The 14,262-nt window shown below is 39.0% G+C and overlaps 1 protein-coding gene across 2 annotated transcripts in view; it reads left to right on the plus strand.

The window, feature by feature from the left end:
- The window catches only part of KLF7 (KLF transcription factor 7), an 84,339-nt gene that overhangs the window by 28,802 nt on the left and 41,275 nt on the right, over positions 1 to 14,262 (plus strand). For both annotated transcript variants that reach the window (XM_070731972.1, XM_070731971.1), the window contains exon 3: positions 11,161 to 11,770. In XM_070731972.1, coding sequence (XP_070588073.1) covers positions 11,161 to 11,770 — 610 coding nt within the window. The remainder of the gene's footprint in view (positions 1 to 11,160; positions 11,771 to 14,262) is intronic.

Below are 14,262 nucleotides of genomic sequence, written 5' to 3' on the forward strand. Positions count from 1 at the left end.
ATCTGGATGGAAGGACTGTAGAACAAAGACTCCCAATAAACTGTTTCTATTTCATTGGTGTTTATCTTCTAAAATGTATAAGATGATTTGCATTCTTATGAAGCTTCTCATGAAGGCACTTGCTGGGTGCTTTCTGATCCCAGAGTATAAATCAATATAGCCTTGCTTCTTACTGGGCTTCTTACAAAGACAAAGAAAAAAGAAAACCACCAGCCGCAAAACTGGGTAAGATAATGTTCAAGATACTTTTATTTTTATGTTGAGCACAACCTTGTTTAGCAGATAACTTTATCTGCAAGATTGAAGGGAAAAAGATTATGGGCAAATCTGTTAATACCATACTGTTCGTGTTGTAGGTTTGTTATATTTAAACCAATTTTGGAGCTTCTTTAGTTATAATTAAGGCCTGCTTCCTACAACAGATTAAGACATGGGTGCATTGGGACTTCAGATTTGCACTACCACTACACTACTACTCCTTTTAATGCCTCCAGAACACTCATATTTCAACAGTGCAGTAACCAAAATTTACTTTACTGTAAGCTCCAAAATGAGATTGCTTGGAATTTTAAAAAATCCCCAACTTCTCCTAAAATCAAAGGAGAAAAAGCTTTGGAAATCTCTGCCATACCCATTTAAATATCTTGGCTTCATCCATTAGTTGTAGCCTTCCTTCACCAAAAAAAAAGTAAATATGGCTACCAGCCACTAGGTTGCTGTGATAAGTTGTAACAGTTGTTACCATAGGTTGAATAAACAAGACTGGAGATGTGGATCACATGTAACAACAGCTGAATACAATTCATTAGAAATTAAAGCAGGTTTTTGTCATATTACTGCGCAGATGACCTGAGAATTTGCAGATAGAGATTCCATATACTCTACTTGCATAATTAATGTGCTCTGTAGCATTTCTCATAAGAACAAATGTTTGTGCCATTATTAATTGACAACAGCTATTGCCTTAAATGGACTATTAGGCTCTGAAATATAAAGCAGGAAAATGGGAGTAGTTGGGTAAATGGGTAAGAGAGCTGTTGAGAATGCTTGTTGATGTATTTTGTCTTTCACTTGTCTCCATGAAGACATATTTGGGTTTCTACATTATGGTAATGGTGTTTAAATAAAGAGAAGGAAAGTTGTTGAATATTTTATTGCCTCAAAAGCCATTTGGGTGGTTATGTTAAAGCAAAGCCACGTAATTACAGAACATTACTTTTATGGGAACTGGTTGGCTGGTTGGTTTAATTCACCCCACCACTAAATAACTAGATACTACTTTTTGGGGTGATGTAGACTTAATCAGCAACATGAACCTCAAATCAGAAAGCCTTCAATTTATTGAAAGAAATTTGATTTTCATTTTGGTTTTAGAAAGAGAAATATATTTGGATCAACTTTAGAAAGGAGTTCATTCCAACATGTTACATATGTTTCAATGAACATTTAAAAATTTACAAAATCCAAGGATTTTGTTTATTTTCTGAAACAATTTTTGGCCCGTGTGCACTTTTATATATTAAAAAAGAAAATGGCTAATCCTCCATTCTCTGCTGTTACAGAGTTTTAGGTGCATAACCATACTCCATGAATCCTTTAGAAACAATACAATTTCTATAACTTTCTAGAAGGAATTTCTATAACTTTCTAGAAGGAATTTTCAAAGGTGCAGAAATTAGGGCATGGGAACAGTCTTGAGATACAGTGGTACCTCGAGATACGAGTTTAATTCGTTCCGGACCTGGGCTCTTAAGTCGAGCAGCTCTTATCTCGAACGACTTTTCCCCATAGGAATTAATGTAAATAATTTTAATTGGTTCCAGCCCTCAAAAAACTCACAAAGTTAGTCTAAATTATGCAGAAAGACATGTTTTTAATGAAGAAATGTACATGTACATATAAATGAATAATGAAGTTTCTTTCACTTAACTTGTAAACTTTCTTAAACTTTTAAATTTACATATGTTCAACTTCTCTGCCACCCAATCCTGTAGGACAGAGGTCCCCAACCCTTTTTGCACCAGGGACCGGCTTTAAGCGATCAAGAGAGGAATGGGTGAATGAATGGACGGAGGGTGGGAAGGAAGGAAGGAAAGAGGGAAGGGACAGGAACAGAGGAAGGAAGCAAGGAAACTTATGAAAGGGGAGAGTAAGAGAGAAATGAGTGAAGGGAGGGAGGGAGGGAAGAAGGTGGGAAGGAGAAAGAAAAGAAATAGAGGAAGGGAAGGTAAAAGAGAGAAAGAAAAAGAGCAAGAAAGAAAGCAAGAAAGAAAGAAAGAAAGGGGGAAGGGACAGGAACAGAGGAAGGAAGCAAGGAAACTTATGAAAGGGGAGAGTAAGAGAGGAATGAGTGAAGGGATGGAGGGAGGGAAGAAGGTGGGAAGGAGAAAGAAAAGAAGAAATAGAGGAAGGGAAGGTAAAAGAGAGAAAGAAAAAGAGCAAGAAAGAAAGCTGCAAGCACCCCCCCGAGCCCCCCAGGCCGGCTGCAACCTTTTAAAACACGCGCACCGCTTCGCAGCTGTCTCCTGAAGCCGAACGCGGAAGTTAGCGTTTGGCTTCAGGAGACAGCTCCTTGGCGCTTGTATCTCGAATTTGGGCTTGTAAGTAGAACAAAAATATCTCTCCCCTCCCAGCTCTTATCTCGAGTTGCTCTTAAGTAGAGCAGCTCTTATGTCGGGGTTCCACTGTACATAAAATGCTTGACAAGCTGAGAATTTCTGGTTTTAAAATCTGTCTGCAGTACTTAGATAACTGCAATCTATTTTCTCCCTCTTAACATTTTTAAGCATTTGAAACCATGACACCTATCAGTGTTCCCTCTAAGCTGAGTTGTGTGCTGTAGCGCAAAAGATTTAAAAGCTCAGCCCAGAAGATTGCAATTCTAGTGCAGAAGACCGACCTCTGCGCTAGAATTGGCAAACTGTTGCTGAGATTTTAAATTCCCGCACTACAGCGCACAGTAAAGGCAGAAAGGTGGGAAAGAAAGGGGCCATTTGCAGGCCTGCTTTCCTTCCCACCCCTTTAACCCTTTCTCCTTCCGGCTAGGGTGGGTAAGCCCCTTACCATGGGGGGGGGGGGTGTTTGCGGATATGCTGGACCGCCACCAGCCCGATGTCTGTCCATGGGGTTGGGGGGGCTGTATCCGCCAGACCGACAATGTCCGTCCATGGGGGGAGGGCAGTTCCGCTGGCCCCGCTGGGCTGACGATGTCTGTCCGTGGAGGAGGGGTGGATCTGCTGGCCCCGCCAGCCCAATGTCTGTCCACGGGGGTGGGGGGCAGATCCGCCGGCCTCTGTGGAGGGGAGGGCAGATCTGCCAGCCCTGCCAGCCCGATGTCCGTCTGCAGCGGTGGGGGGCGGATCTGCCGGACCAAGTGGGCGATGACTGGGGGCTGCTGAAAGGCAAGCGGCTTAGCGGCGCATCCCAGTGCCAAGCTTCTTGCCGTCCATGGGGGGGACTGATGCCAATTGTGGTCCATCCATGGTGGGGGGTGTAGGGCAGTAACAGGCAGTCCCAGGAGAGAAAGAGGGAGGGAGAGAAAGGAAAGAGAGAGAAAGGGAGGGAGAGAAAGAGGGAGTGAAGGTGAGAGAGAAAGAAGGAATGAAGGAGGGAAAGAAAGAAAGAGATAGAAAGGATAGAGAAAGGGAGGGAGAGAAAGGGAGGGAGGGAAAGAAAGGGAATGGAGGGAGAGAAAGAAAGAGTGAGAGATAGAAATGATAGAGAGAAAGAGGGAGGGAGAGATAGGAAAGAGAAAGGGAGAGAGAGAAAGGAAAGAGAGATGAGCGAGGAAGAAGGGGGGAGCGAATTATGGATGTCAGAACTTGTGCATGCATTATAGCGCGCACCCACACTTTATTTATTTATTTAGAGTTCTATGCCGCCCAGTCCCGAAGTGACTGCCGCTCAGACACTATACTTTTCTGCCCACAGCCAAAAAAAAATTAGAGGGAACACTGACACCTATTGGTTACCCCAAAGGGGTAACAAGTAAGACAAGACGAAAGTAAGAATATAAAATTGCAGCTGTCCAAGGTGCTTAACATCTGCACCTCATGCTGGATATGACAGCAAAGGAGCCTTAGATTTTTTTCAGTTTTCTGTATCTGTTCCTCAATCACGCTGGCAAAAGTTGAACATGTGTTGAAGAAGAATATATGGCTACTTAAGAGAAAGATGACAATGCCATTTATTTCTTCCCACTTGTGGATCAAGTCATTCCCTGTGATTCATGGGGGAGGGGAGAGATGAATTTGGACTCTTTCTTTTTTAGTGCTGATTTTTGTTGCATTGTTTTTCTTTCTCAAGTTGTATTTAATGTTCTATATAATTTAATAGATACTGTTAGTTTCTGTAAATGTTGTAAAATCTGATTATATTCTGTTCAACATTAGTAGTTTTGGCATGTACTTTTCCTCTATTCTGAAGCCTAAGCTTTATCTTAAAAACCATCTCAGAAAGACTCTTCCCTTAATTGTGCATATTATCATTCTTTTCCCTTTTCAAGTACAAGTAGATCTCATTTAGTGACTACAGTTAGGACTGGCAACTTGATAAGTGAAACCATGACTGTACCTGCAATTTGACTTCAGCTGTCCTTTGCTTTTTGGACCAGCAAAGGTAATAAATTCAAGGATTGGTCACAAAGTTATTTTTCCATCACTACTCTAAATGCAAACAGTTGCTGTATGAGGCGGTAACCAGATGAGGACTACCTGTACTTTTAACACATTATATGAGATATTATTAGGCTTAGGCTTTGATCCACCAGCAACCATCTTTTAATGGCTCCACCCTCTACAGTTCAATACCAGTCAGGGTCCGAGAATAATTACAAAGAGCAACCATAGATTGGATTTCTTAAGAAAAAAAAAATGTAAACTATCTCTTTTAATAGCTGCTAGCTTAGTATACCAAACATCACACTTAGCTGATAAAGAACTATTCCTATTCCTATTCTATCCTACTCCTACTCTACAACATGACTTTCACTAAAATGTTCTCATTGGCATGCTGGTAAACTGTGTTAAAGTGGTTAGTAGTTACTGAAAGAATGCTAAAAGGTCACCTTCTAGCATTCCGAGTGGAACAGGAGCTCTGACCTAGGTTTAGTATTGTAGGGATAGGGAAAACTGTCATTAAATATCTTGGTGAACCAAACTGAACAGAAGGTTACTTTTAGAAAACAAGTGAGATTCAAGATTATCTTGATACTGAGAATTGGAAAAAGATTGGAAAACAAATTTCACAGAGATAATTCAGGTCTAGATTGATCTAGGAAAAATCAATGTGTCAATTATTTGACAGCGGTGTATACAAATCTGATCCAGAGTTTTAAAGAACTAAATATAAATTAATGGCTGATCCATCAGCTAAAAAGACTAAAGTATTCTATTCTACATCAAGTAGTATGGTGTTGAGAAGCTCTTACACTACTCAGCTGTAGGTATTTGCTCAGCTGGAGTATTATGTCTAATTCTATATATATAAACATAATACAACATATTCATCTAGGGGAGAAATACAAAGATGTGAAAGCCTAATGCTCTAATATAATCAAGAAAGCTTTAGAAGAGCCTCCTTGAAAGAGCTTGGATGAGAAATAATTAAGTGATTAAATAAGCACTATTTTAAAATATTTGAAAGGCTTCCGCATATAGAGTATAAATTAAAGTTTTTTTGAAAGCTAAAAGGAAGAAAGATTCAGTTGAAAGATTCAAATTAGAGTAAAAAGAATTGGAACCAAAATTTTTCTGATTGTCCACGTTTTTTTTAAATAGAGAAATACAATGTTATAGAAAGTGGTGGATTTTCCCTCATTAACAGTTTTTAAGTAGAGGTTGTATAGCTTACCTATTGAATACACTAAGAGTGGGTTTCCTACATCAGCAGAGGGTAGGAATAGATTATCCTTCCGATACTGCATCCCTGATGGAGAAGATGAATTGGATAGATTTGTAATATACTCCAGAATAGCTCAGAACCTTTTCTTTAACTAGGAAATTAAGAAGCCCAATTATAATTTCTGTTTATTGGACCATCTTCTCCATCCCTCCAAATAGTGACAGGCAATGAATAACATTTATCAATTTCTCTTTATACTGTAGCAGCTGTGCTGCATTATTTATCTTAAGGGATCTTTTGTTCAGTACCGGCTTTCATATTAATAACAGCTCTTCTTTTCCTTCTCCTTAGGTTTGTGTGCATGTCTGTTTCCTGCTGTGCTGTGTGCCTTTGTTGTGAGAATACAATAGCATTTAATACAAAGTTCTCTCCCCCCACTCTTTAAGAATCAACTTTGATTTAATAAGGTTCGGTTTAAAGCACTGAACCACTAAGCTGAGTAAAACCAATTCTCAAAAACAGAAGCATATTAATGATGTTTGATGCTGATATAAACCAAGTAAAGATAAGCTTGAAGACAGATTTTATGGAGAAAGTAACATAACCACCAGTTCATTTTAAATGCACTAGTATAATAATTAACCTATTTCAATCTCTGTATGGATACATAGGCAATTTTGCATCACATAATTTAGTGACAAGAATAATTTAGGCATTGCAACTCAGATATTGTTAAATTGCCAATCCCAATAGCCTCAGTTGGCCTAGTGAAGTATGTTAGAAAATGTAGGCTATTAACATTTGAAGAAACATAAATCGAGCAACTTGATCCATCAGCTGCAGTAAATAGATTTCTAATTGAATAGCTGAGATTCTGAATAGGCACAGTGGAACTCTTCAGTTAGATAATACTTTATAAAAGTTGTATCATAGTTTGTCGCACTGATTTAACACAGAGGAACATTTACTGTATATGATTACGTCGCATGTGCTCTATTTGGGGCTGCCCTTGAAGAACATTCTGAAATGTCAGCTGATCCAGAATTCAGGGGCACAAAATTTTATGGGAATGCTGTGGTATATTTGCAAAATATTTCTGCTTTGTAAACTGCCCAGCTACCAGTAGGTTCCAGATACAATTCAAAGTGCTGGTTAGGGGCCTTGTTATCTGAAGTATGGCCTATTTTCAGTAGTTTCTTCCCTACGTTCTGAGACAGTGGTCGTGCTCTGAATCAATTAAACAGTTTCATCTGATGGGACACAAAAAGTAGAGTTTTTCAGTTGTAGCCCCTGTCCTCTAAAACAATTTCCTTAAGATTAAAATAGCCCCAACTCTGTTTTCTTTTAAATAAATCTTGAAGACCTATTTCTTCCCTTAGTTTTTTGGTATGGACTGTCTTTATGAGGCTTTCTTACGTTTGTTCACTAGGATGGCCATCTTTGCTGTTTGTTTTGTTTCTTTGATTTTCAATTTATATTTTGCCCAGAATTATTGAGAAATTGGGTGACTTTAGAAGTGTGAAATTTTCTCATGCACATATCCTTCCACTTTTCTCCATTTCAGTTTGTTTTTCTTTGTTCTCATAATAACTACCTAGACTCAATTTCAGAATGTGCCAGTCTGCTTAGAGATATGGAGGACAGCTGGACAACTAATTCAGAATTGCTTTATCTCTCAATTGACTAGAATGAGTAATTTGCACAAGGTTCTACATGTTCTATGGACTTAAAAATTAATTTTTCACAGACTTTGGTTATGATCGGTTTGAAAAGAATCCTGTTTAATCATTCTAAAGTTGGTCAATTTAAGCTATCTCAGTGCCAAAGGAAGAAGGTGAGGTGAGGGGAATAAAAAAATTCCAAAACTTGAAGGCTTAAAAAAAAAAGAGGGACTCTGAGACAGTGAGAAGGAGCATGCGCCTCCCATACACTCAGCATGAGGCGGGCAAGAGGGGGGAACCTCCCGCTTTTTTGACTGAAAGGTGGCAGCTGCTGCTGCTACCTGCTTCCTCTTCCTTCCCATAAAGAAGGGCTCCCCTCTCCCTTTGCTCGCTCACTTTGTAGCCGGCACCTTTCCTTCACTGTGGTGACTTCTCGGTTTGGTTGAAGCCGAGTTGATCTGGCCGGGGTGAAGCACCCCCTTTTGCCAGACGCTCCGGGAGGCAATCTCATGCCAGGTATATGGGAGGCAGCGCAAGGGAGTCACCATAGCAAAGTGATTTATTCCCTCTCCAAGTGCCCAGAGAAAGGAAAATGCTTCATTTGCTCTGGATTGCCAAAGCCTCCTTAAGCACCACCAAAAGGCTCCTCTGGCAGCCCAGAAAAGCCCATGATGGCCGGGATTAAAGGTGGAATGGCAGGAAACTGGCTGGGCCTTTGTGCCGCTCTCAAATTTCCTGGGAAATTTCTCCAGGCTCGGATTCTAAATAGAAAATGGTTCTTGAGAAGAGGCAAAAAAATCTTGAACACCTAGAAAAGTTCTTAAGTAGAAGCGTTCTTAGGAAGAGGTACCATTGTATAGCTGAGTATCATCATGCCCTTGGATGATCTCACCCAGTGGTTTCATGTAGATATTAAACAGCAGGGGGGAAAGGACCGACCCCTGGGGAATCCCACAAGGGAGGGACCTAGGAGTTGACCTCTGACCCCCTGCAAACACTGACTGTGACCGACCAGAGAGGTAGGAGGAGAACCACCATAAAACAGTACCTCCCACTCCCAACCCCTCCAGTTGGCACAGAAGGATGCCATGGTCGATAGTATCAAAAGCCACTGAGAGGTCAAGAAGCACCAGGATAGAGGATGTACTTCTATCCCGGGCCCGCCAGAAATCATCCATCAGCGCGGCCAAAGCAGTTTCCATGCTGTAGCCGGGCCTGAATCCTGACTGTTGAGGGCCCAGATAATTGGCTTCGTTTCAGATCGTTGGAGCTGGAGTGATACCACCTTCTCAACAACCTTCCCCATAAAAGGAAGGTTGGAGACCGGACAATAGTGATTGAATACAGCTGGGTCCAGGGAAGGCTTCTTGAGGAGGGGGCTCATGAGTGCCTCTTTGTAGGGAGCTGGAAAGGACCTCTCCCTCAAGGAAGCCTTGACAATCTCCTGAGCCCAGCTCCGTGTCACCTCCATGCTGGCTGAGACCAGCCAGGAGAGACACTGGTCCAACAAACAGATCACAGCTCCCATAGCCTTATCCTCTGTAACTTTTAATTTATTATTTCTTTAAAAAAAACACTAGCATTCTTTGTATCCTGCCAGTAGCCAAGAGGCCAGTGGGAGCAATTTGTGGTTTGTTCAAGCTAGACATCATCACCCCTGTTGTTCAGATTGAAATCTTGCTAGTTTGGAATTGAGCTGGTGGGGGATGGGGGGCAGGGAAGGAAGTTTTTCTCTGTTGGAAGCTTGCTTGCTTACTTAAACTTTTTCATGATTGGGGTCCCTTTCCCTTTTAAGAGGAGGTGATTTTGATGAGGTGCCTTTCTATTTCTGAGGCAGAAGGCAAGCTTTGACCAGCTGGTATCTTGAACTGACACAGGTGCAGAGACTGCAGGGGGTGGGATCCAAGAATAATTGCATGTTTCTCAAAGCATCGGGCCTTGCCCAAAAGGGGGCTTGCGGAAATGGTTCTTTATGGAAAATTAATGACAAGGCTTAAAGCCTGTCAGGATCACTGTGGTCATCAGAGAAGGAGTAATGCCTTACAGGGACAGCTCCCTCCTGTCTTCTCCACAGGATATTAGCTGACCCAACACAGCCTTGTATCATCTGGAGACTTCACAAGGCCTGTGCTGGCTTTAATGTTCTTTGAAAATATTTTTTCCATCTAACTCTTGCTTGCCAAAGACTCATGAGCTTTGTATTTAAAATGTGAACCTCACAGTTTCTCTTCTAAAGAGCATAAATCAAGATACAGAGTGATTATTTCTATTGTGACAAGAAGAAATTCCTTGAAAGTATACTTAACCTCGGAGAAAACAATAACATTATGCTTATTATTTATTCACTGGCTGTTTAGGAGATGACAAATCCGATGATTTGACTGAATTTTCTATTACCGGTATATATATTTTGGTTTAACTAAACATGTGTGAAAGACTAATCTATGTAAATGGGTAGTTACAAGGTTTTAAATCTCCTGCTTGCCTGCGCTATTGTTAACATTTGCAGTCCTTTAGCCAGCAACTCAGACATCACTGAATTTTATTGTCTCCTGATTCTATCCCTTTGAAAGAATTGCAAGAAGCCTGTATTTCTCAGTGATATAGTTGCATAGATTATCTATGGTATGTGTGTGAGAAAATCAACAATACTGTTCTTTGGTACATTTGGAAATCTTTACATTTTATTTTTGCCTGCAATGCATATGATTAGTTATATAAAAGGTTTTTTATTTTCAATTTTATGAAATTTTATAATACGCACACGCATATACATACATATACACACATATACACACACACACATATATGTGCTAGCTTTTTTATGATTTAGCAACTGAGTCTTTTTTTTTGCAATATCATATTCATGCAGAAATATTTGAGTCATTTGTTTAAATGCATTTCATTCCATGTATATGTTAAGTCATTGCTGTATCATTTCCCTTGTATATGGAAGATAAGCTTGGGAGGACAACTTTGGGACCAGAAAAGGAAATGAGTGAATTACATCCTATTGTAAATTTTTATGTTACCGTGGATTTAAATGGCTGATGTCGTGTTTTGTATACATAGACTCAATCATAAATCTTACAGATTTTATCAGTGCCATGGTCATGTTTCAGTTTTGAGTTGCAGTCTGAATTAATATGTAAAGAAAGTGTATAAATGTTATTATATATTTGTTTTTCCATTTATATTTATTGATTCATTTGAAATATTAAATACATTAAGTAGTTAAGAAAAGAGAGTGGAGAATTTTTTCAGAACTGGTCAAGTAGTGCTTCTGTAATATTTGTGAATCACTTGATTTGCAAGTGAGTGATCCTATAGTTGCTAGGCAACTAGCAATCTGTGCTTTCAACTACCTTCCTTTTTTGCAATTTGAGTATTTTTGCACAATAGATATGTACCTGGATTTCTAGATTCTACACAGCAGAGCTGAATAACCATTGTATACTTATTCTATGGAAGAATTCATTTCTGTAATGTTTGCTGCAGATACTTTCTTCCTCTTTTGTCTTATGGTTTCTTTGATTTGCTTTTCTGTTATGTCTGACTCTGGCAGTTTGCTTTATTCAGATACTCTTTTCTCCTTGGCAGTGCTTGCAATTGGGTTTGACTGTCCAGTGATGACTTCTTTCTCCTTTTGTTTCTGTAGACATGCCTTGAGCTGGAACGCTACCTTCAGACAGAACCCAGGAAGAACTCAGAAAGCTTTGTGGAGGACCTGGACTGTTTTCTTCATGCATCTTCTGTTCAAGGCACAGAAGACAGCATTCAGCCATTGGACCCACTCTTATTATCTGTAGATATGAGTACCTGTGACAAAAATGCCAACATGGACATTATTCTCTCAAGGGACAAACTATTGTCTGAGACTTGTCTCAGCCTGCAACCTACCAGATCCTGTACAGAGGGCTATGGTGCTGTTAACCAGGCCCAACTCAACGCAGTGACCTCACTAACACCTCCTTCCTCTCCTGAACTCAGTCGCCATCTTGGAAAAACCTCACAAACTATCTCTGCAGTTGATGGCACAGTTACACTGAAATTAGTGACAAAGAAATCCACCCTCAGCTCAGTAAAGGTTGGTGTAATAGCACCAGCTAATACAACAAAGTGTGCAATCAGTGACAGTGAACAAGGAGGGTCAGGGGCTGACACATCCCCGGAAAACAAGAAGAGAGTTCATCGTTGTCAGTTTAATGGGTGCCGTAAAGTATATACAAAGAGCTCACACTTAAAAGCACACCAGAGGACTCACACAGGTACTTGTGTTAGATGCTTGGCTGTCTTTAATCAAACTTATGCCTTTTGTTTATTATTTGTCTTGTTTAGAGATGAAGCTTTAGAAGATAAGAGTTATAGGCTTGGTATAAAAAGTTGGGTTGGAACATTGCGTTCCATATGTCAATAAGTTTGAAAATTCGTTATCGCAGAATGAAAATGCTAATCAAATCTCTATATTAGTAACATTTTCTCGGAATTTTGCAGATTACTGAGAATACAAATAATCATACTGCATGCTTCATTTTATGGTTCTATTCTTTTACTTTCATTTAAACTTCCTTTTTATTTCTTCCGGTTTTCTATGGTTATGAGCTGCTTAAAGTAGCCTCATAGATAGGCATCAAATAAATTTAATAATAACAACAACAAAAAACAACAATAACAACAGCAACAATATTTGACATGGAAAGTTTTCATTAGGAGGATTGTGTGTTTGGCTATTTTAGACATAGAAGGCACCTATAGTATAATTCTTTTATACAGATTAATATTAGGTAATCTGTATTAAGAGCATTAAGATTAATGCTCCTAGATATCCTATCAATGAGGGGTGATGGTTTTTATGTCACAGCTGCTTTATAATTCTATTGGTTATTTTGTGGAATGCAATTATGTTTAGAAATGAAGACCAGATTTTTATTAGTTTTGTTGATTGATACCCAGCCAGCCTGTTCAAAGAATTATGATTCACTGTAGATCAAGCCACATTCATGAGAGTCTGTTTCTGGCGTTCAAATGGGTCATAATTTTAGCACATAACTATTTTAGATTTCCTTACTTGTGTATGTGTGTTGGGAGTGGGAGTGGAATTCTCTCACCTATATTTACTCATTCTAAAAGGTAAACGATTACTGCTAATTTTACATTATTATTACTGATTGTACTGATTATTACTGATCGTGACTTAGGGCCTGATTATAGTTAGGGTCACCCTATTTTTTTTCGGCCACCCATCCCATCAATTGAATATCATCTAGTGGAGCCAAGGAAGGAGCTGTAATGTCTTCTCCATTACAGCTCCTGCTCTCTGGAACAGTTCCCAGATGCTTATACTCCTGGGGTTCTGGAAGGCCCTTTTAAATCCTGGCTCTGTTCCCAGTCCTAGAGTTAATATGTTTGTGGGGGCTCTGTCTCATTTTATTGGTACTGTTACGGCTGTTTTTATTCTATCCTGTCAGCTTCATTTTATTCCACTGACAGTTTACTTGAGTGGGTGGCCATAACAAATATAAATAAATAAATAAATAAATAAATAAATAAATAAATAAACAAATAAATAAATAAATAAATAAATAAATAAATAAATATAATAAATATGTTTGAAACATATTCAGCTTCAATCAGTTTTATTTAGAGACAGCTTTGTAGGATAAATCACTGTTCTTGCTATTTTCATATATCACAGAGGAATATTTTAGCCACCCCGAGTCCTTGGGAGAGGGGCGGCATATAAATCCGATTAATAAATAAAATAAATAAATAAATTTTAGTTAAAGTTACTTCAGCTGAACAGATTTTTGAAACTAGGTATTCTAGTCCAAACTTAGCGTTCTTTCCACTGTATTCCCTTTACATTATATATGTATCACATATGAACCAATTTCTGATGTTCACATAAACTGGTAAGATCCTCAAGAAATCATTAGTAAGCACAAAGGTGCTGCCTGTTTGAAATATCTTCCTATATAGACATATCTAGACATTCAGAATCTTTCTATGTTCTTAACATAGTGATAGCGTTATGTTTAGATAAAACAAGATGTGATTAAGTCTAGTTAACATCAGTGAATCAACGTTAATTAACTATTACCTCATTTACAATCTGAATAGTCACCTGGTCACAAAAAACTATATCTGTGCTCTTCTGTGCTCTTGCCTTTCCTGAATATATAGAGCCATGCTGCGAAATACTTCTCTCTGAAAAATTATAATCTTGTAATTAGTTAATACCTATACTAAAATTTTTGTTATGACCTGTAACTGAGTGAACTCACAGGGCAACAGTTTTAGAATAGAGGTATCTCTATTTGGCTAACTTACCAAAAATATATTCAAAATCCAGGAGCATGACTCTTGAGGGAATGGACTTTGGGGAAGTTATGGCTTCTTCAGTGCTCCTGGATACTGCTAGGCTGCTAACTACAATTATGTGATCTTCATTTTCAGCATTCTATGACAGTTTTCTAGGCAATCTTGCAATATCCTCTTCTCCACCCAGTACAGACACTTACCTGCCGACAGGTAGGAAAGGGAAGGAGGGACAAGCAAATAGAAGGAACAAGGGAGGAAGGAACTTCATATATATTTTCTGCAGTGGTTATTTATTCTGTTTCTCTCTTTAGGTATGAAATATCTCCAAAACAATGGCCTAATGGCACATAGGCTATCTAGTCTCTTCTCTTTTTTCAGCTTCTCACTCAGATGATATGGCTTTTTGAATGCTATGCTATTTTTTGCTTCCATTAAAACT

The sequence above is a fragment of the Erythrolamprus reginae genome, chromosome 1, assembly GCF_031021105.1.
Source record: "Erythrolamprus reginae isolate rEryReg1 chromosome 1, rEryReg1.hap1, whole genome shotgun sequence".
Classification (NCBI taxonomy): Eukaryota; Metazoa; Chordata; class Lepidosauria; order Squamata; family Dipsadidae; genus Erythrolamprus; species Erythrolamprus reginae.